General features: G+C 36.7%; 1 protein-coding gene across 3 annotated transcripts in view; it reads right to left on the bottom strand.

Moving 5' to 3' along the window:
* The window catches only part of EXOC2 (exocyst complex component 2), a 269,449-nt gene that overhangs the window by 101,255 nt on the left and 145,049 nt on the right, over positions 1–23,145 (bottom strand). For all 3 annotated transcript variants that reach the window (XM_047733700.1, XM_047733697.1, XM_047733699.1), the window contains 4 exons: positions 7,417–7,482; positions 7,091–7,248; positions 6,567–6,688; positions 4,713–4,774 (listed from right to left, as the gene is read on the bottom strand). In XM_047733700.1, coding sequence (XP_047589656.1) covers positions 4,713–4,774; positions 6,567–6,688; positions 7,091–7,248; positions 7,417–7,482 — 408 coding nt within the window. The remainder of the gene's footprint in view (positions 1–4,712; positions 4,775–6,566; positions 6,689–7,090; positions 7,249–7,416; positions 7,483–23,145) is intronic.

Here is a 23,145-nt window from a genome sequence, read left to right as displayed (position 1 = left end):
GTGTAAGAGGGTTCTCCTTTCTCCAAATCCTCTCCAAAACTTGTTGCTTACTGTCTTGTTAATTTTGGCCATTCTCATTGGTGTAAGATGATATCTCAATGTGGTTTGGATTTTAATCTCCCTGATGACTAATGATGATGAACATTTTTTCACGTGTCTGTTAGCCATTTGTATGTCTTTACTGGACAAGTGTCTGTTCATGTATTCTGCCCATTTTTTACGTTATGCTGAGTAAAATAAGTCAAGCAGAGAAAGTCAATTATCATATGGTTTTACTTACTTGTGGAGCATAAGGAATAACATGGAGGACATTAGGAGAAGGAAATGAAAAGTGATTTGGGGGAAATCAGAGGGGGAGATGAACCATGAGAGACTATGGACTCTGAGAAACAAACTGAGGGTTTTGGAAGGAGCGGGGTGGGGGGTTAGGTGAGCCTGGTGGTGGGTATTAAGGAGGGCATGTATTGCATGGAGCACTGACTGTGGTACATAAACAATGAATCTTGGAACACTGAAAAAATAAAAAAAATAATAAAAGATATTGAACAGAAGCAAATAATGACCTAAAACTCTCAATTTTACAGATTTATTGAAAGGAAAACAGATGCCAACAACTTAACAGATAATCTCTTAGACATCAAGATTTAGACTTGGCATGTTTTACACTTGATATCTAAAAATGGGTAAATCTTGAAATTCTAAAATACATCTACTTCTAGAACAGAAGTTAGGTATAAATAAAATTTTCCTTCAAAATTCTACTGAGAGGCAAATGACCTGAAAAAGAACAGATGTAACAAGTTTATATTTTATTATTATTATTTTGAGAGAGAGAAAGCATGCTCAAGAGGGGGAGGTAGGGGCAGAGGGAGAGAGAGAATCTTAAGCAGACTCCACATTCAGTGGTGAGCCTGATGTGGGGCTCCATCTCATGACCCTGAGATCATGACCTGAGCTGAAATCAGGAGTCAGATGCTTAACAAACTGAACCACCCAGGCGCCCCAAGAAAATCTTATTTTTAAGCAATTTAAAGATAAGGCCAATAGGAAAATATTTTTAAAAAGAGGTGCCCCACAAATTCATATTTTAAATACTACTTCCAGGATATATTCTGAGCTCAGTCTCCTAGATCTTCTACATGTCTGGAACTGCTCAAAATTTAATGTTACTAATATTATTCGTGGGAGGTCTATGATCTTTAATTCCAAAATCATTACAGTTATTTTTTATATACACGAAAAGAACATATGGGAACTCAGAGAAAAATTGATGATGAGGAGGAGGAGGAGGAGGATGCTGGAGGGGAATCTACTCCAACTAAGACAAAGAAGATTTAGTGAAAACATTTAAGCTGACATTTGAAGGGGAAGAGGAGTCAATCCCTTAAAAGATAAGGGAAGGGGGTGATGAGCTCAGAGAGGCAGGACAACATGTACACAGGCCAGGGTGGGCAGAGACCAAAGGGGTTGTGGAACCACAAGAATAGCAGTGCATCGCAACCACTAACCGTGAGCTTGGCAGTACAAGATGATGCTAAGGGTCTGGGTTTCACTTAGGAGCACAAGGCCACATAAGGCTCATAGTTCAACTGAAAAGCTATGTGCAAATGCTTCAATTTTTAAAAGAGATTGGGGGAGAAAACTAAACAGAAGGGATACCTATATACAAAGATGATTCTTTTTTCTTTTTTTTTTTTTTTACAAAAAGGAACCCACACTTAATGAAAGCTAAAATATTGCCTCAACCTTAATATCATTTTAATACTCCACTTTGAAACCACAAGAGGGCGCCATAAAAAAAAACTTCAAAGTACCCCCAAAATAAATAAAAATAAAACCATATAGTATGAAATACCAACTGCACAGAAGTATTTCAAGAGTCAAAATGTTTGGTAGATACCTGACCTTATCCCTCCAACCTACCTGCCTCAAAAGTTGGGAAAATCTAAGATGTTAAAATAATAATAGAATTAAATCCAAAATTCAACTGTGGGCAATTACATGTTGATGTTCATATGTAGTTACTTAGATTTCTTGCATTAATAGCTGAACTAGATTTTATTAATTTCTTTTTATATTTATATTAATACAGTAAACAGGGAATACCAGAGAACTCCAGTAATTTCAGTTAAAGTGGGAGTAAAAGTACAAACATCTATTTCTTTCTCTAAAAAGAAATAGTACTATCTCTGCATATTGTTAATGAACCACCCAATTTAGCTGACTAAAGGAGTTATCACAAATCATTCCAGTTCTTAGGAAAGAGGAAAGCTCTCAGAATTGAAAATTTTAAAAAATTAAAAAATTAAAAATTTCAGGGAAAGAAAAATGTGACTGGTACTTTGGAAATGTTAAGAAGATATAAATTAGTAGTGTATAATAGAATTTGAGACAATTTAAGTCATTGTTCAAAGTTTTAAGAATTTTACAGATATTAGGTTAAAATACTCAAAGCTGGAGTTTCAACTTTTACTCTATGCACTGATTCACCTTTTTTCTGAAGTGAGGTCCATGCTGACTAGCTTAAAACACGCTCAGCTTTATCAACACTATTATGTTAGCATATTTCTTTACCAACATCTGGCTATAAGATACAACGGCTGACACCAGAAGTATAACTTTCTGTGGGTCATTCATCTACAAAGTTTAGTCTTCTACTTGTATTTGTGACAAACATGAAATTATTCTATGGTTACAGTTTCTTAATATTATAGTTAAACTTTAAATTGATTATAAACAAGTCTATAGTGACCATTTCAAAATATTTTCAAAGAGGTTTAACTACTATAATCAAACAACCAAACTTAGATATGGCAGCCACCACATAAGCACACAGTGGGACCCAGATGTGGCAGTTATCATGTAACATTCACCAGGACCCAGATTCAGTTGCTAACACATAAGCACTAAATGGGACCCAGAGAGGTAAAGTGGCTTCTTTAAGAGTGTATGGCTATTGGATCACCTGACTGCCTCAGTCAGAAGAGCATGCAACTCTTGATTTTAGGGTCCTGAGTTCCGGCCCCATGTTGGGTAGAGAGATAAATAAATAAACTTAAAAAAAAAAAAAAAAGATTGCATGACTATTATGTGACAGAACTAAGGACTGAACCGGGATTCTGTACCCTTTCTGTTGACACAGTATGTTTAGTCACCAATTCTGTAGAGATGTGACCTTTTTTTTTTTTAGATTTTATTTATTTATTTGAGAGAGAGCGCATGGGTGAGAGGTAAGAGGAGGAGAGAGAACCTGAAGCAGAGTCCACACTGAGCACACAGAGCCAATCAGAAACATGGCATATTAATTTTAGAGTCATCATCTGTTCAGATGAGAGTCTTAGATTTTCAAAATAATTTTGAAAATAGTTTTCATGATATACTATGTTTTCACATCTGTTTCATGGATTCCCACAACGATCCTGTAGGTGGGTGTATCAGTTAAATTGACATTCAGATGCTAAAACATCGAGGGCCTTTAGACAAGGTGGGCATTTCTTTTTTCTCTAACATTAAAGAAACAGAACTAGTATGGCAGCTTAGTGATGCAGTCAATACGAAAGGCTCCTTCTGACTTTCTTCATTGTGATCCTTATTGTGGCTTCTGTCTCTGGATGGCCTCATGATCACAAAAAGGCCATTGTAGTTCCAACCACCCTGGCCTTATTCCTGTCATGAGAAAAGTCCAGCACTTTCTTAGGAGCGAGACACAGCTGACCAGTCTTCCTACATCTAGTTGACTAGAATTTATTCACATTCTTATCCCAGTGGAGGCTGGAAAAATGCTGTTTTTGTTGTTGTTTTGCAGAGCACATTGTTAATCCCAACAGTTTCTGTTTTAACTTAGAAAGAAAAATGGAGAAAATACATCTGGGGAATGCAGTCAGGTTTCTGCCTTCATCTACAAAGTTTAGTCTTCTAATTTGTATTTGTGACAAACATGAAATTATTCTATGGTTATAGTTGCTTAATATCATAGTTCAACTTTTTAATTGCCTGCTTGACCTATGTATGTATCTGGAGAGGTCTGCTGTTATTGTTGTTTGTTTTGTTTTGTTTTGGCTTAGAGGCCAGCACCAGCATTTCTTTCTATTCTATTTTTCTAAAAAATTCAAGTTACTGGGTAACTTAGAATGAAGCACAATCCATTTTAAAATGTAATGCAGACAACAGTGACACATGATGAAGAGTACCCTAAAAGAAATCACAATTTTTATTAATTTTTAAATATTTGTGGTTAGTGTTAAGCAAAACTGACTCTGAAAAGGAAAACATTAAGAAGTTTATTTTTCTATTTTTCTATATATATATAAATTACATATATAATTTATATATATTTATACATATATTTTTATATATTTTCTATTTTTATATATTTCTATATATAAAAATATTTATATTTTCTATTTCTATTATTATTTCTATTTCATTATTTTTTTCTATTTCTGAAAATGATATAGAATTACAATGCAGAGAATATATGCTTATTTTTTAATTAACATATAATGTATTATTTGTTTCAGGGGTACAGGTCTGTGATTAATCAGTCTTACACAATTCACAGCACTCACCATAGCACATACCCTCCCCAATGACCATCTCCTAGCTATCCCAGCCCTCCCACTGCCTCCCCTAGAATATATGCTTATTAATAAAATAAATCATTATTTTGAATATGCACTAATGATTAATCACAGAAAAGAATTTAAACTTACAAGAGAAGTTAGTCCTTCATTATCTATAATCCAGTCTTCCTTTTCAGCTAACCTCTTTATTTCTAAAGAGAAAATAAGCACACAAGTACTTTTTATTATAATTATCTAGTTGAACTTTGCAGAGATAAAAATCTGTAAATATTATGGGTTTTCATTGTTTTATATGGGTTTGTAAAAAAATGAAAGATAGGTAATAATATAAAACATAATTCTGGTAAACTCAAGGATTTAAATATGTATTGTTTTCTGGATTTTTTTTCATAAAACATTAATGTAAATAAATTTAGCCAATTTGGAGACTGCTAGGCTAGGCTTAATGACAACTTCAGATAATGGTTTATTACTTATTCAAAGCACTCTTGAAAATAGTTAACATAAAAAAAAAAGAAAAAAAAAAGAAAATAGTTAACATGTACAAAATAAACTACAAAATATCTTTTTCCTAAAATATCTGATGAAAAATTTATATTGTTTTAATCTTAGACACTTTTTAAAAAATTTTTTTTTAAGATTGTATTTATTCATTTGAGAGAGAGTGAGAGTGAGAAGGAGCATGAGAGGGAGAGTCAGGGGAGAAGCAGACTCCCCGTGGAGCTGGGAGCCCAATGTGGGGCTCGATCCCAAGACTCTGGGATCATGACCTGAGCCGAAGGCAGTCACTTAACCAACTGAGCCACCCAGGTGCCCCTAATCTTAGACACTTCTGATGACTGACAAAGGAATGCCACCTGTCCAAACCTTTAGCATTTCAGGCTGTCTCAGGTCCCCAGGTAAATTCAGAGGACATTGCTGTTTCTCACCCGGATTCTGTTCCCTTTCTGTTGACACAGTATGTTTAGTCACCAATTCTGTAGAGATGTGACTTTTTTTTTTTTTTAGATTTTATTTATTTGAGAGAGCACGGGTGAGAGGGAAGAGGAGGAGAGAGAACCTAAAGCAGAGTCCACACTGAGCACACAGAGCCAATGTTGGACTCGATCAATCCCACAACCACAAGATCATTACCTGAGCCGAAACCAAGAGTTGGATACTTAACCGATCAGGCCACCAAGGTGCCCCAAGAAGTGACCTTCTTACTTGAAAGTCCTGGTGACAGACACTTATGGCTTATGTTATTTATAATGATGTTCTTGACTGCTTTTGAAAATATTTAATATCTAAATTGCTGCTTTATAAAGATAACCCTTCCTTTTATGATTATATGCACAAAATCCTGAAAATTCTAAAATATATAAAGAAAATGTGCATCACTTATAATTTCTACTATACAGAAAACCACTGTTAGTCTTTCCTCTGACTTTACACTGGTATTTCTAAATATTTAAAATATACATACAGGACGCCTGGGTGGCTCAGTCAGTTAAGTATCTGCCTTTGGCTCAGGGTCTTAGGATCAAGTCCCACATTGGACTCCTTTTCAACGGGAGCCTGCTTCTGCCTCTGCCTACTGCTCCCCCTGCTTGTCCTCTCTCCCTTCCTCTCTTTCTCTGATAAATAAATAAATAAATCTTTAAAAAATAAATAAAGTATACATCTTTTCAAAATTGGACTCATACTTTATATACATTTTATACTATACTTTTTCTACTTAACATTTGCCATAAGGATGTTCTTATATCCTGAAATATTTTCAAGTATATCTATATTAATTTATGCATCGTCTGACATCTCACATAAATAGATTTGGAAAGATATTTAGAAAAGGAAAAAAATCCTATTGAGCAGCTATTTGTGATCTAAAATATTCAAATTCCCATAAAAGTAATTGTCATTTTCAAGGATTAGAAGATAGAAAGAGGTGGCATATGTAGATAATCATTACCTAGCAAATGTCATCAATTTTTCTTAACATACCTTCTGCTGTGTGTTGCAATGTGACCATCACACAACGTACTCGGAGATCCAAAATGAGATCCTGGATAGTCTGTAACATGTCATTAGGAATTTCAAGGGCATTCAACGATTCATAAGTAAGCCTGTGAAAGAGACACAATAAAACAAAAATGAGCAGAGTATGATATTGAAGCAATTCCTGTCATCAGTTTGGCCAGGTTATGGAGGTTATAAGCTACAATATTATACTGAAAGCCCAGGGAAAGTAAAATCATAACAGGAATCATAATACAGCACTAATACCGAATTAAACAATAAGAAGATCCTCATTCAGTATGACATTCTCATCAAACATAAGCACCAGGAAGGTTTAGCTTAGATGCTTTATGATACAGAGGAAATACTGGAGGCAAGAAGACAGAGTAAAATTCTTTGTTGACTATATTAAAAAATCTTATCCCAAGTTGAATGTGTTGGTATTTCCTTTTTCCCTCAAAAAGACAAAAAAAATTTACCCCTTTTCAGAAGAATGAGTCCATATTTACCTTATGGTCTGGATGACATGAGCAAGCCACTGTCCTGAGAGCTCAGATTTCACCTCCCAGCCTCCATACTGCCTCACTCCACACTCTGGGATGCTGAGTGGGAGCAGGGCTCCACGGATCAACTTCACAAGACACTGCATTACTTCTTGAATCATTTTCTAGATAATGATGAGAGTAAAACTGCATTAAAAGTCATTAATTTGACTAAATCAGCTAAAGGAATCTGCCTGAACAATGATGAATAGTTTGAATGTAAAGTTTTCTAGTAACTTTGGTTGAGAAAACCTTACCCTGTGAAAAAGTCTACATACTTATCCTTAACTTACCTTAAAATCATTTTGTCTTTGCCTTACATTCTTTGATCTTTCAATCTGGCCTGATTTCTCCGCAGTCTTAAAAATTAAAAAAGCAAAATCAAATATATTAGTTGTCTTCAGATACCAGTTGTATATAAAGAGACCGTAAGATATAGTTGTAACGTGACTGAAAGGAATGTATAAGACATAATCTAAGTTTCTGATTTAAAAACAGACTTAGAAAAACTTTCTTATTCCAAAAAGAAGTTATTCATCTTCTTAAAACCTTTAAATACAATTTCCATAAGTAAGCCTAAGAATTAAGTTGAAATTACTTTTTTTGTAGGTGAATTTCATGTGCCATATTCATTAATAATTGTTTATGGTTAAACCTAAATCATACCCAGGATAAATTTCTCAATACTATTTCTCATTAGACAGTATAGGAAAAAAAAAGGAAAAGTAAACTCTCGATTAACATCTAGGAATCTTGGGCTATCCATTCCCTTCCTTTAAGCACTTATAAATAAGCATTATACTTGGCATTTTATTTTTTAAAAATTATAAATCACTGTTCTTTTAGGGACTTTATAGTTTAATTCAGGAGAGAATATATCCTAGAATTCTCAAACTAAATTTTTATCTATTTACTGCTAGCCATGTTTTCCTCTGATATTTCTTTCTCCTGAAAGTAGTATGTGGAAGACTACATTGATTAAAAGAGAAATACATTCAATTGGATTTTAGTTAACTTTTTACTCCCAAATTTTCAAACAACTAAATATTACCATAAAAAATGCCTGAGAAGGGAGGGTAAGCTTGGAAAACTTTCAAAATAAAGAAATAATAACAAAATGGTAGGGTAAAAACAAAAATTCTGATACTTCACTAACATAATGTGAAATTATCCTTTAAAGGTAAAATGCTTATGAATTATTCACTAGAGACATGTCAAGAGAACTTTCAAGTTGACAACTGACTTCAAGTTAATTTTAAAATACAAATAATGGGGGCGCCTGGGTGGCTCAGTGGGTTAAAGCCTCTGCCTTCGGCTCAGGTCATGATCCCAGGGTCCTGGGATCGAGCCCCGCGTGGGGCTCTCTGCTCTGCGGGGAGCCTGCTTCCTCCCCTCTCTCTCTGCCTGCCTCTCTGCCTGCTTGTGATCTCTCTCTCTCTGTCAAATTAAAAAAAAAAAAAAAATTAAAAAAAAAATACAAATAATGTTCCATATATTTTTGATATAAGCCAGAGAAACAGTCTATAGAGTTCATTATTATGATAAGCATTACTAACATGAATGAGCAAAAGAAGGGTAAGGATTGCTGAATGTTTTCAACAAAAACATCAGACATACCTGTTAAAAAGTGGCCAACATACGCATATATACATACCTCTTCAGGCTCTAATTTACATTTACTGTATAATTTTATATTAAAATTATATAGCTTTTATAATTTTTCTTTATAGAAATGTACTTCTGCTTTTAAAGAATCAAAGTTTAATTTTTGAAAAAACTAAGCCTAAAATATACCTCAGTAATAATTCAATAAGCAAATTCTTAAATTCATTAAGAAACAACACTCAAAAGTCTTTATAAATGAGGATTTCACTTAGAAGCTGATATTTTTGTCCCTTTATTTTTATTTTTTTTATTTTTTTTTAAATTTTTTTATTTTTTTCAGCATAACAGTATTCATTATTTTTGCACCACACCCAGTGCTCCATGCAATCCGTGCCCTCTACAATACCCACCACCTGGTGCCCCCAACCTCCCACCCCCCACCCCTTCAAAATTCTCAGATCGTTTTTCAGAGTCCATAGTCTCTCATGGTTCACCTCCCCTTCCAATTTGTCCCTTTATTTTTAAAACAAATGAGAAGTAACTGCAGTGTTTTAAAGTGACAGTGAGAAGTGACTATAGGGGCTGGTATTATCACAGCCAATTAGAAGGATGTTGCACTCACCTAGGTGAGCAATCACAGCAACTAAGGTGAAAGGAGGTAAGCCATGAACTCGTGCGGATGGCTTAGACACAAGATTCCTAGGTAGAGGTGACTGAAGAACCTGTCAATTCTACTGGGTGTTTCAGCGAGAAATGAAAGATGTCAAGAGTGACTCCCATCTGAGTCATGACCACTCAGGTTAAGTCCAACTGGCCCTGAATGTCTGTTAGCCTACTTTCTGTTTCTGTCAAAGTGTGATGCTCTGATTCAAAGTTAACACTTCAGGCAATATAGTGGCCTAGGTGTAGAAAAGCAAATGAATGGGCCCAGGCTTACCAAGGTGATATATTATTAGCTATTCTCTAATTAATGCAGTTTGTCGTGTCCTAGTCTTAGGCACTTTTTTTCTCTATACACTCTAATTTATTCTCAAGGCTTCACATATCATTTCTGTCTAGTGTCTTCCTATTTTGGATTTTGTACTCAATTCCAACATGTGTATATAGGGGGAGGAGTTTTCCCTCAAGAACAAGGAATTCTCCAGACACTGGCTGGGTGTCCTCAATTCAACTCAATTCTGACACAATGTACCTAGAAATAACATCTGATCCCACAAGTTAAAGGCCCAGTCCTACAAGATTTGCACCCCCCAACACACAGTTAGATGCCAATCTCAAGACCAGGTTGTCACCTGTGCTTCTGACCTATTGGCTACAGATCAGAGATTCCTATAATTCCCTGCATGGGTTCAATTAACTTGTTACAACAGCTCACAGAACTAGGAAATATGTTTACCCACTAGATTACCAGTTTATTATAAAAGGATAAAACTCAGAAATGGTTGGAGCGAGGTATAAGGAAAGGATGCAGTGTTTCCATCCCCTCTCCTTGCATCTCCACACATTCACCAACCTGGAAGTTCTCTAAACCCTGTCCTTTGGGTTTTTATGGCGGCTTCATTGCAAAGGCATGACTGATTATATCACCGGCCATTGGCAACTGATTCAACCTCCAGTTCCATTCCCCTACTTAGAGGTCTGAGGGTTAGACTATAAATTTCAACCCTCTAATTGTATCGTTGGTGATCCAAGCAATCAGCACCCCATCCTTAGGTGGCAACGGAGGTCATGTTATTAACAAAAGACACATTATTAACAAAAAGATTTCCTCATTTAAGGAAATCCCCAGGGTTTAGAGCTCTGTGCCCCAAACCAAAAGACCATATATATTTCTTATTATAAATCACAATGTCACACTTCCAAATTTATATCTCTACCCCAAATCTTTCATCTGAAGCCCAAATCTGATTTTCAGATTGTCTACTTCATGTCTCTTCTTGAATAACTCACAATAATCTCAAACTCAATACATTAAAAGTAGAAAACTAATATTTTCCTCCAAACATGTTCTTCAGGTCTATCTGACTTTGTAAATGTCACACCTACTCATTTGAGAGTCCATTTGGTAGCTCTATGTTTACTCTTGCCCTCCTCTTACTCATCTGATCCATCAGTAAGTCTGATCAACACTATTTCCAAAATACAAATGAAATCTATCATTTTCTCTCCAACTCCACTAACAAAACCTTAATCCAATCACCATCATTTCCTGCCCAGAGAGCTTTAATAGTTTATCCACTCTGCCTTTTGTTCCCTGCCAATTCATTCTTGAACAGATAACCAGATTGGTCTTTTTAAAACCAAAACTCTGATCAGATTACTTCACCAGTTAGGGTCTATCGGTGGCTTCCCACCATACTTGGAATACACATTCTTTACCACAGTCTGTAACAAAGCCTTGTCAGTTGGTCCCTGCTTCCTCCTCTAGCCTCATCTCCCGCTTCTCCTGATACCCTAAACCACAGCTCAGTATACTCTGAATGTTTTTACCTTCTTTCTGTTTTTCAAATACGCCAAGCTCCTTTCCTTGGCTTTGCAATGTGCTGTTGTTTCTTCCCAATACATTCTTTTCCCTGATTCTTTGTGTGGCTATTTCCCTCTTATGTTTCAAGTTTTGGTTTCAGTGTCATCTCCTTAGAGAGATCTTCCCTGACCTCCATCCCACTGATATTCTTTATCTTAGAACCCTACTTGTTTCTTTTATAGCTATTAGCAAAATTTAAGATAAATTTTTTTAAAAATTGATTTTGGTTCTGTCTCTCCAGGAGGGGAGATGTCATATTTATCTTGGTCACTATTTTATATATTTATATATTTTAGAATTTATATTATATGTGTGTTACATGTACATACATGTATATGTAGTGTATGTACATGTATCAGTACCTGTCACATAGTGTGTTCAGGATATTTGGTGAATGAAGGATCACCTAGGGTTAGCGTTCCTCAGGACCTCCTGGGATATATTTTAGAAAGCATACTGCTAGAATAATTTGAAGGTCTTCTTTAAAAAACTTGAACTCCCTTCCTCCTCTCTCTCTACCTGCCTCTCTGCCTGCTTGTGATCTCTCTCTGTCAAATAAATAAATAAAATCTTAAAAAAAAAAAATAAACTTGTTAAAAAAAAAAAAAAAAGGGCGCCTGGGTGGCTCCGTGGGTTAAGCCGCTGCCTTCGGCTCGGGTCATGATCTCAGGGTCCTGGGATCGAGCCCCGCATCGGGCTCTCTGTTCAGCGGGGAGCCTGCTTCCTCCTCTCACTCTACCTGCCTCTCTGCCTGCTTGTGATCTCTCTCTGTCAAATAAATAAATAAAATCTTAAAAAAAAATAAAAAATAAAAAAAAAAATAAACTTGTTAAAAAAACTTGAACTCCTACATCTCCACAAGGCTAACTGGCCCTTTGAAGGAGATCTGCCAGGCATAATCCTATGATATATTCCTAAAAAGTCCAACAGATTCACTGCTTCTCCTGGAGATTTAAAATAACAAAGAGGGATAAACAGAGGTTTAAGAACTCCCTGTGAATACTGAGGGTTGGGAGGACTCCTGTAGGTATGGAATTCGGATGTTGCTAAGGAACCCAGCACCCACTGTGATATGAAAAGGCACAGAATGACACTGGAATTCTATACTGTAAAACCTAAGTTAAGGACCTTGTGATGGTTAATTCTACCTGTTAACCTAAGTGGGCCACAGGGTGCTCAGATATTCATTTAACATTATTCTGGGTATGTCTGTGAGAGTGTTTTTGGATGAGATTAACATTTGAATTGGTAGGCCAAGGAAAGCAGATTGTCCTCATTAATGAGGGTGGAACCCATCCAATCAGTGGAAGGCCTGACTAGAACAAAAAAGCTGACCCTCCTTCCAGTAAGGGGGTAATTCCTCCCGCTTCACTGCCTTGAATGGGGACATTGAACTGAAACATTGGTACTTCCTGGATCTCAAGCCTCTTGGCTTTCAGATTGGAACTACACCATGGGCATTCTTGAGTCTCCAACTTGAGGACTGCAGATTCTGGGACTTCTTAACCTCTATAATCAGGTAAGCCAAATTCCTTCAATCTTTCTCTTTATATACAATTGGAAGCAGAATCAACATCTTCTTGGTTCTATTTCTCTGAACCCTGAATGACAGTGTTGGTTTAGTGTGCTATGGACAAAGGGATGGAGCTCTGAAATAAAGGCATAATTTGTTTCAATAATGAGTCAAGCCAGCATAAAACTGTAAGTATATTGATAACAGATGGTGCTTTTCTAATTCTACCTGTCACAGTACTTAATACTGAACTTTTTGTATAGTAGGCTTGTTTAATGGGCTAGTTATTTCGTAGCTTTGTTCTAAATATTTTTAAATAAAAAAAAAGAGTGAAGATCAATCCTTACAAAACATTATATCAAAATTAAAACTAAATTTTGCCTATTAAACAGGTACTAATGAATGCATGATGACATTAACTAGACAAAATAATTTACAAACTTCAAGGACTGGTCTCCAAATACACAGAAATTGGAGAGGGCAGGAATTAGTTTTAAGGCATACCTCTTGAAACTGTTAATTAAAAAATAGTTACTTATCAACATATTGAACTACATGAGTTGCCCTATTTTTAAAAGAAAATCTAATTTTGGAAGATAAAGTGCATTTTAATTTATATACTATGAGTTATACAACTTTTTAAAATGTTGATTATTAATGTTTAAAAATTATTTGGATGCTTAACATATTCACTCCAATTATATTATATTTAGGGTATATCTAAAGGTGAGATCTCAACCTAATATTAACCATTTCGTTAACTAAAAACCTTAACTCTTTCCTGCACACACAGACCAAAACTACTTTGTGGTAAGACCAACGGCTAGATTTCACTGTTCTGATTCATGTATGTTACTTCACATGGGCATGACTGGTTTGAAGAACTATTTTTTAAACTGTCTGAAACTCCATCTAAATCTTTAACGGATGGGCTCTTGATAAAGCAAAATAGTTCTCTAACTAGAAAAAAACCCTTCAAGTAACTTCTGTTTAAATATTACAAAACTCTCTTATGTGGGTTTAAATACCAACTATCAAAAGCCTTGGAACTCTTCCTGGTTTTAATTTAATTAAGTTTCTGGATTTCACTAATAGTTTGATATGGTGACCACACATTCCTAACTCCTCCATTCCATTCCCTTCTACTACCCTTCAGTGTCTTTCTCGCTTTTTAATAGAGGATAAATAGTTTAAAAACATGCCCAAATCAGTATAGTATACTCAATTTTTTAATAATTATAATTAATAATTATTACTATAATCTCTTAAAGGCTTAAAAATACAGATAGGTAAGACAACTATCATATGATCTCCCTGATATGAGGGAGAGGAGATGCAACATGGGGGGTTAAGGGGGTAGGAGAAGAGTAAATGAAACAAGATGGGATTGGGAGGGAGACAAACCATAAGTGACTCTTTTTTTTTTTTTTTTAAAGATTTTATTTATTTATTTGACAGAGAGGTCACAAACAGGCAGAGAGGCAGGCAGAGAGAGAGGAGGAAGCAGGCTCCCTGCTGAGCAGAGAGCCCTGATGCGGGGCTCGATCCCAGGACTCTGAGATCATGACCAGAGCCGAAGGCAGCGGCTTAACCCACTGAGCCACCCAGGCGCCCCCATAAGTGACTCTTAATCTCACAAAACAAACTGAGGGTTGATGGGGGGAGGGGGGTTGGGCGGGGGGGTGGGGTTATGGATATTGGGGAGGGTATGTGCTATGGTGAGTGCTGTGAAGTGTGTAAACCTGGCGATTCGCAGACCTGTACCCCTGGGGATAAAAATATATGTTTATAAAAAATAAAATTTAAAATAGTAAAAAAAAAAAAAATACAGATAGGTAGAAATACCATAGGCATATCCAACAACTAATGTTTCACTAAAATACTCCAGATGAAAATCTTAGGAATTTTATGAACTCTAAAAAACTCAAGATAAGGCAACTACTATCTTTGTGTGGTAGGCGACTTACAGCAATCAATCTGGAAGGAAGAAACATTGGACTGGAAATAAATAACTAGGTCTAAAACCCATTTCCTAAGGTATTAATTCTTTTGATGAGTGAATCCATCTAGACATTATTCAGTATGACTCTAGTAGTTCAACAGTCCACTATTTTTTTTTTTTAAGATTTTATTTATTTATTCGATAAAGAGAGAGACAGAGAGCACACAAGCAGGGGGAGCAGCAGAAGAAGAGAGAGAAGTAGTGTTTCTGCTGAGCAGGGACCCTAGTGCAGGGCTTAGTCTCAGGACCCTGGGATCATGACCTGAGCCAAAGGCAGACACTTAACCAACTGAACCACCCAGGCACCCCAACAGTCCACTATTTCTTAATGCTACTAAACTTTATTCTCTGAACACCTATTATGTGCCAGGCCAATACAATTTTAAATATTGGAATAAATATGTATTCCAAATAATAAGATTAAATTTTCATTTACCTGCTGGACACTGTTATAAGCACTTTACTGACATTAACTTGTTTAATCCTCAAACCTGACCTGTGCAATCAGGCATAGAGTAATAAAGTTATTTGCCTCAAGTCGCAGCTAATAAGTGATATATTTTGGACATTTCTATTTAAACACTAAAATTAGTGCTCTGTAAAAGAGCTATTATTAACACGATCAGCCAAGGCACTGATATGGAAGCAGCTAACCTTTCCAGTCCTCACGAGCCATCAGGAATAGAGACGAAGCAGATAGGAAGAGGAAGTTATGACACAGTATCAGTGGTGTGGCTGTTCTACACCATGGCAGAGGGCAAGAACCCCAAACCTGTCCTCAGCACACAGAGCCACGCAACTCTCATGCAGCTGAGAGGAACAAAAAAGCAAAATGATACAGACATGTGTGAAAGCAGAATGTTGAAAAAACTTTTTTCAGGACACCAGAAAAACTGAAATTAAAGCATTCTCTTCCTCAGACTGGGAGGAGCGAAGATTAAAGTGTACTAAGGAGCTAAGATTAAAGTGTACACTAAGATTAAAGTGTACTAGGAGGAACCTAGGCCTGTCTGGCACCTCAGCACAACTAGATAACTATCAAATCATTCTGAATACCCAAGAAATCAACATAAGGTCTGACAGAAAAAAACTTTTTAATTGGAGGGAGAGAAGAGGCCAAATTGAGGAAGAGAGGAACTGTGGTGGTATGATTTGTGGGAAGAAAAGGATCACAGGTATTGCAGAGGGGAAGGAGCCCTACTCACAGAGAAAGGAGAGAGAGAAGAGCATACAGGGAAATGCACAAGGACAACACTTCCTCAAAGCCATTAGCTGTAAAAATGAGAAGGGCTGGAGAGGGGCTGATTTTTTTGAGTTTCTGCAACCAGTAGGGCTCAGAGACTGGAGTTCAAAGGGCAGTGGGCTTGGCTGAGATAGAGATCCTACTCCTAGAGAGAAGGCAAGCAAGCAGATGAGGGCAGACAGGACAATCCAAGGATCACCTAAGGTACATGGAAGAGAGACTGTTCACTCTTCTTGGAGCACATCTGTGAGAGGTGGCATTCACAGAGACCCCTCTTGGAGGACAAAAGAGCTGCAGAGCACCATTTCTTTCCCCTCCACACCCCTTAGCATAGGCACTAAAGGTAGAAAACCTGCAAACTGGCTGTTTAGCCTCCTTTGCTACAAATCCCATGCCCCTGCACTCTAGCATAACTGCCCCAAAGCAACGAGACCCTCCCTAAGAAGACGTGCTCAGAACCCACTACAGCATGACCTTAAAGTTTGGAGTTTCAAAAGTCACCAGAGGTGGATGGGATATAATCCAAAGTGCACTGTGCTGCTCCAGGCAGGCAAGCAACCTGGACATAGAAAGAGAGAAAACAGCAATCTGAGAAACACCAGGGATGCATAAGAGGAAATTATTCACTCTTCTGGAAGTGTTTCCCTGGGAGCAGCAAGCACAGATACCCCTCTCTAGGGACAAAGGAGCTGGCTGGCACCATTTCTTTCCCCCATCCTTCAGCATAAACCAACTTAAGTAAACAACACAATGCCAACACTGGCTGCCTAATCTGCTTACACCAATCTCATTCCCTTGCATTCTGCTGGTACTGCTTTTCTCAGAGCAGGAGGCCCCTTCCCAGAAGACCAGCAGAAACCCCTGTACCTACCACATCTACTAACCATAGAGTTCTGAAAACTTCACTTGTAGTGGAAATAGCATCAGGTCTCATTTAACAAGAAGACCAGAGCACACCTAGTTAAAACTTGCCATACTCTGGCCAATGTCCAAACACTCCCAAACACAGTAGCAGAATGCATGCAGCATACACCAGAGACGCTTCCTGAAGCACCAGGCCCTGGACACTGTATGACCTCTTCTTCCTAAAGCTCTCAATATCGGGAAACATAGCAAGATTTTCTAATATAGAAAAAGACAGAGACCTAGACAAAACAAAAAGACAGAGGAATTCATCCTAAAAGAAAGAACAAAAAAAGGTCACAGGCAGAGATCAAATCAAAAAAGGTATAAGTATATGCCTGATGCAGAATTTAAAGAAACAGTCATAAGGATAATCACTGGGCTTGAAAAAAGAATGGAAGATATCAGGGAGACGCTTACCACAGATATAAAAGAGTTAAAAAAATGAAAAATGCAATAACTGAAATTCAAAACAGACTGGATGTAATGACTGCAAGGACAGAAGAAGCAGGGCAATGAATAAGTGATACAGAAAATAGTACAATGGACAATAATGAAGCCAAACAAAAGAGAGAATTATGGATCACAATAATAGACTTAGGGAACTCCGTGAATTAATCAAACACAAAAACATTCGTATCATAGGAGTCCCAGAAGAAGAGAGAGGAAAGTGGGCAAAAGGTTTATATGAGGAAATAATAGCTGAAAACTTCCTTCATCTAGGAAAGAATACAGACATCCGAATTCAGGAGACACAGAGAACTCCCTCAAAATCAACAAAAGCAGGCCAAAACCAACATATTCCACAGTTAATTTGCACAATATAGTGATAGAGAAAAACTCCTGAAGACAGCAAGACAAAAGAAGTCCCTAACTAACAACAGAAGACCCGAAGGGTAGCTGCAGAACTCTCCACAGAAACTTGGCAAGCTAGAAGACAGTGGCATTCAATGTGCTGAATGGGAAAAATCTGCAGCCAAGAATACTCTCTGCAGCAGGATACATAAAGAGTTTCCCAGATAAACAAAAACAAAAACTAAAGCAGGATACATAAAGAGTTTCCCAGATAAACTTCATGACCATTAAACCAGCCCTGAAAGAAATATTAAAGGGGACTTGTTGAGTGGAAAGGAAAGACCAAAAGTGGCAATGACTAGAAAGAAAAAGATAAAATCTCCAGAAAAAAAAGACAAAACAGGGAATAAAGTGGCACTACATACATATCTATCAATAATAATTCTGAATGTAAATGGACTAAATGCTCCAATCAAAAGACACAGGATGTCAGAATATTAAAAAAAAAAAAAGTCCCATGTACATGCTGCCTCCAAGAGACTTATTTAGACCTAATGACACCTGCAGATTCAAAGTGAGGGGAAGTTCAGTGGAGTTCTACCAAACATTTAAAGAATTAATACCTAGTCTTCTGAAACTGTTTCAAAAAATAGAAATGGAAGGAAAACTTCCAAACTTATTCTATTAGACCAGGATTATTTTGATCCCAAAACTAGACAACGACCCCACGAAAAGAGAGAATTACCAATATCCCTGATGAACCAATTCTAAAATTCTCAACAGGACACTAGCTAATAGGATCCAACAGTAAATTAAAAGGATTATTCACCACAACCAAGTCAGATTTATCCCTGGGCTACAAACTGTGGTTCAACGTTTGCAAATCAATTAAAGTGATATACCACATTAATTTAAAAAAAAAAAAAAGGACAAGAACTATATTATCTTCTCGATATATGCAGAAAAAGCATTTGACAAAATCCATCATCCTTTCTTGACAAAAACTCCCTGCAGTGTAGGGATAGAAGCAACACAACTCAATATCATAAAAGGCATATTCGAAAAACACACAGCAAGGGGCGCCTGGGTGGCTCAGTCAGTTAAGGATCTGCCTCTGGTTTAGGTCATAATCCCTGGGTCCTGGGATCAAGCCCTATGTTGGGCTCCCTGTTCCGTGGGGAGCTTGCTTCTCCCCTTCCCCGCTGCTCATGCTCTCATTATCTCTCTCTCAAATAAACAAGTGAATAAGTCTTTAAAGAAAGAAAGAAAGAAAGAAAAACTCACAGTGAATATTATTCTCAACAGGGAAAAACTGAGACCTTTTGTCCTAAGATCAGGAACATGACAGGGATATCAACTCTCATCACTGTTGTTCAACACAGTACTGCAAGTCCTAGCCTCAGCTATCAGAAAACTAAAAGAAATAAAAGGCACCCAAATTGGCAGAGAAGAAGTCAAACGCTCACTCTTCACAGATGACATGATACTTTATGTAAAAATCCTGAGATATTCCACCCAAAAATTGCTATAAATGATACAAAAATTGAGCAAAGTCACAGGATATAAAATCAATGCACAGAAATTAGTTGCATTTTTATACACTAATAATGAAGCAGAAGATAGAGAAAACAAGGAATAAATCCCACTTACAACTGTACCAAAAACCACAAGATACCTGGGACTAACCCTAACCAAAGAAGTAAAGGGTCTGTACCCTAAAATCTACAGAACACTTATGAAATTGAGGGAGGCACAAAGAAATGGAAAAGCATTCCATACTCTTGGGTTGGTAGAATAAATATTGTTAAAATGTCTATGCTACCCAGAGTATCTACACATTCAATTCAATCTCTATCAAAATACCATCGACATTTTTCACAGAGCTAGAACAAACAATCTTAAAATTTGTATGGAATGAGAAAAGACCCTGAGTAGCCATAGGAATGTTGAAATCAAAACCAAAGTTAGAGGCATCACAATTCCTGATGTCAAGTTGTATTACAAATCTGTCATTATTAAGGCAGTGTGTTATTGGCACAAAAACAGACACATAGATCAATGGAACACAAGAGAGAACCCAGTAATGGACCCTCAACTCTATGGTCAACTAATCTTCATCAAAGCAGGAAAGAATATCCAAGGCGGGGGGACCAGTCTCTTCAACAAAGGGGGTGAAATTGGACAGCCACATGCAGAAGAATGAAACTGGACCAATTCCTTACACCATACACTAAAATAAACTCAAAATGGATGAAAGACCTAAATGTGAGACAGGAATCTGTCAAAATCCTACAGGAGTTGGGATGCCTGGGTGGCTCAGTTGGTTAAGCCACTGCCTTCGGCTCAGGTCATGATCCCAGAGTCCTGGGATTGAGTCCCGTATCAGGCTTCCCCTGCTTTGTGGGAAGCCTGCTTTTCCCTCTCCCCCTGGTAGTGCTCGCTCTCTTTCTCTCTCTCTCTCTCTCTCTCTGTCAGATAAATAAATAGAATCTTTAAAAAAAAAAAAAAAAGAGAGAACACAGGCAGCAACCTCTTTTACCTCGGCTACAGGAACTTCTTGCTAGACAGGTCTCGAAAAGGCAAAAGAAACAAAGGCAAAAATGAACTATTGGGACTTCATAAGGATAAAAAGTTTTTGCACAGCAAAAAACAGTCAACAAAACTAAAAGGCAACCTATAGAATGGGAGAAGATATTTGCAAATGCCTTATCAGATAAAGGGCTAGCACCCAAAAATCTTATAAAGAACTTACCAAAACTCAACACCCAAAAAACAAAACAAAACAAAAATCCACTGAATGAATGGGTAGATGAACAGACATATCTCCAAAGACATACAAATGGCCAACAGACACATGAAAAAATGCTCAATATCACTTGTAATCAGGCAAATACAAATCAAAACCACAATGACTTACCACCTCATACCAGTCAGAAGGACTAAAATTAACAAGTCAAGAAATAACACATGTTAGAGGATATGGAAAAAGGGAACCCTGTTACACTGGTGGTGGGGATAAAAAGTGGTGCAGCCACTCTGGAAAACAGTATGGAGGTTCTTCAACAAGTTAAAAATCGAGCTACCCTCTGACCTAGCAATTACACTACTCGGTATTTATCCAAAGGATACAAAAACACAGTGATTCAAAGGGGTACTTGCATCCCACTGTTTATAGCAGCAATGTGCACAATAGCCAAAATATGGAAAGAGCCCAGATGTCCATCAACAACTGAATGGATAAATAAGATGTAGTATATATATAAAATTGAATTACTCAGCCATCAAAAAGAATGAAATCTTGCCATTTGCAATAACATAGAACAAGAGGGTATTATGCTAAGTGAAATAAGTCAGTCAGAGAAAAGCAACACACATGGAATTTAAGAAATAAAACATGAACATAGGGGAAAGGAAGGAAAAATAAAATAAGATGAAAATTGAGAGGGAGGCAAATGATAAAGAGACACTCTAGGAAACAAACTGAGGGTTGCTGGAGTTGAGGTAGTTGGGAGGAAGGGATAACTCAGCCATGGGCATTAAGAAGGGTACTTGATGTAATGAGCACTTGGTGTTATATGCAACTGATGAATCATTAAATTTCACCTCAGAAACTAAAAAGAAAAGAAAAGAAGAAAAATAAAAGAGAAAGAACAAACGAAAAAGAAAGTGAGGGGATGGAAAATCATTTTTCAGGCTAACGGACGTCAAAAGAAACTCTGAGCAGCCATACCTATAGCAAATATATTAGATTTTAAACCAAATACTGTAATAAGGGGTGAAGATGAGCACTATTTCATAATAAAGGGGTCTATCCAACAAGAAGATCTAACAATTGCCAATATTTATATGACCAACATGTTTAAATACATAAAACAATCACAAACATAAAGGAACTCTCTGATAATAATACAATAATAACAGGGCATGTTAACAACCCCACTTACATCAATGGACAGATCATCTAAATAGAAAATCAAAAGGAAGCAATGGCTTTGAATGACACACTGGACCAGATGGACTTAAAAGATACATTCAGAAGTTTCTATCCTAAAGCAACAGAATGCACATTCTTTTCAAGGACTTAGGACATTGTCCAGAATAGATTTTATACTAGGTCACAAATCAGGCCTCAACAAGTACAAAAAAAAAAATACGAGATCATACCATACATATTTTCAGACCACAACACCATGAAACTTGAAGTCAACCACAAGAAAAAAAATTGGAAAGACCACAAACATGTGCTGGTTAAATAACATACTACTAAAGAATGAATGGGTCAACCAGGAAATCAAAGAAGATATTTAAAAAATCCATGGAAACCAACAGAAATGAAAACACAATGGTTCATAACCTTACAGCAAAAGTGGTCCTAAGAGGGAAGTGTATGGCAATACAAGGCTACCTCAAGAAGCAAGAAAAGTCTCAAATAAACAGCTTTACACCTGAAGGAGCTAGAAAGAGAACAACAAATAAAGCCAAAAGCCAGCCGAAGGGAAATAATAAAGATTATAGAAGAAATAAATGATATATAGACCAAAGAACAATAGAACGGATCAATGAAACCAGGAGCTGGTTCTTTGGAAGAATTAATAAAATTTATAAACCCCTAGACAGACCTATCAAAAAGAAAAGAGAAAGGACCCATATAAATAAAACCAGAAATAAAAGAGAAATAACAGCCAGAAATACAAACAATTGTAAGAGAATGTTATGAAAAATGATATGCCAACAATTGGACAAGTTAGAAGAAATTGATAAATTCTAGAAACATATAAACTACCAAAACTGAAACAGGAAGAAAGAGAATACTTGAACAGACTGATAAACAGCAAAGAAATTGAATCAGTAATGAAAAATCTCCCAACAAACAAAAGTTCAGGGCCAGATGGCTTCCCAGTGGAATTCTAACAAACATTTAATACCAATTAATACCTATTCTTCTCAAACTATTCCAAAAAATAGAAATGGAAGGTAAACTTTGAAATGCATTCTAAGAGGCCAGCATTACCCTGATTCCAAAGCCAGTAAATACTCCACTAAGAAAGATAAGTACAGGGCAAAATCCCTGATGAACATGGATGCAAAAATTCTAAACAAAATACTAGCAAATTGAATCCAACAATACTTCACCCATGATCAACTGGGATTTATTCCTCGGCTGTACGTTGGTTCAATTTTGCAAATCAATCAATGTGATAAACCACATCAATTAAAAAAAAAGGATAAGAACCATATGATCTTTTCAGCAGATGCAGAAAAAGCATTTGACAAAGTACAACATCCATTTATGATAAAAGCCCTCAACAAAATATGTTTAGAAGGAACATACCTCAACATCATAAAGGCCATATATGAAAAACCCACTGCTAAGAGAATCTTCAATGGGAAAAACCTGAGAGCTTTTCCCTCTATGGTCAGTAATAAGAACAGGGAT

The sequence above is a fragment of the Lutra lutra genome, chromosome 6 (genome assembly GCF_902655055.1).
Source record: "Lutra lutra chromosome 6, mLutLut1.2, whole genome shotgun sequence".
In the NCBI taxonomy this organism is placed as follows: Eukaryota; Metazoa; Chordata; class Mammalia; order Carnivora; family Mustelidae; genus Lutra; species Lutra lutra.
Note: the sequence above shows the minus strand (reverse complement) of the source record. Positions and strands in the feature narration are given on the sequence as shown.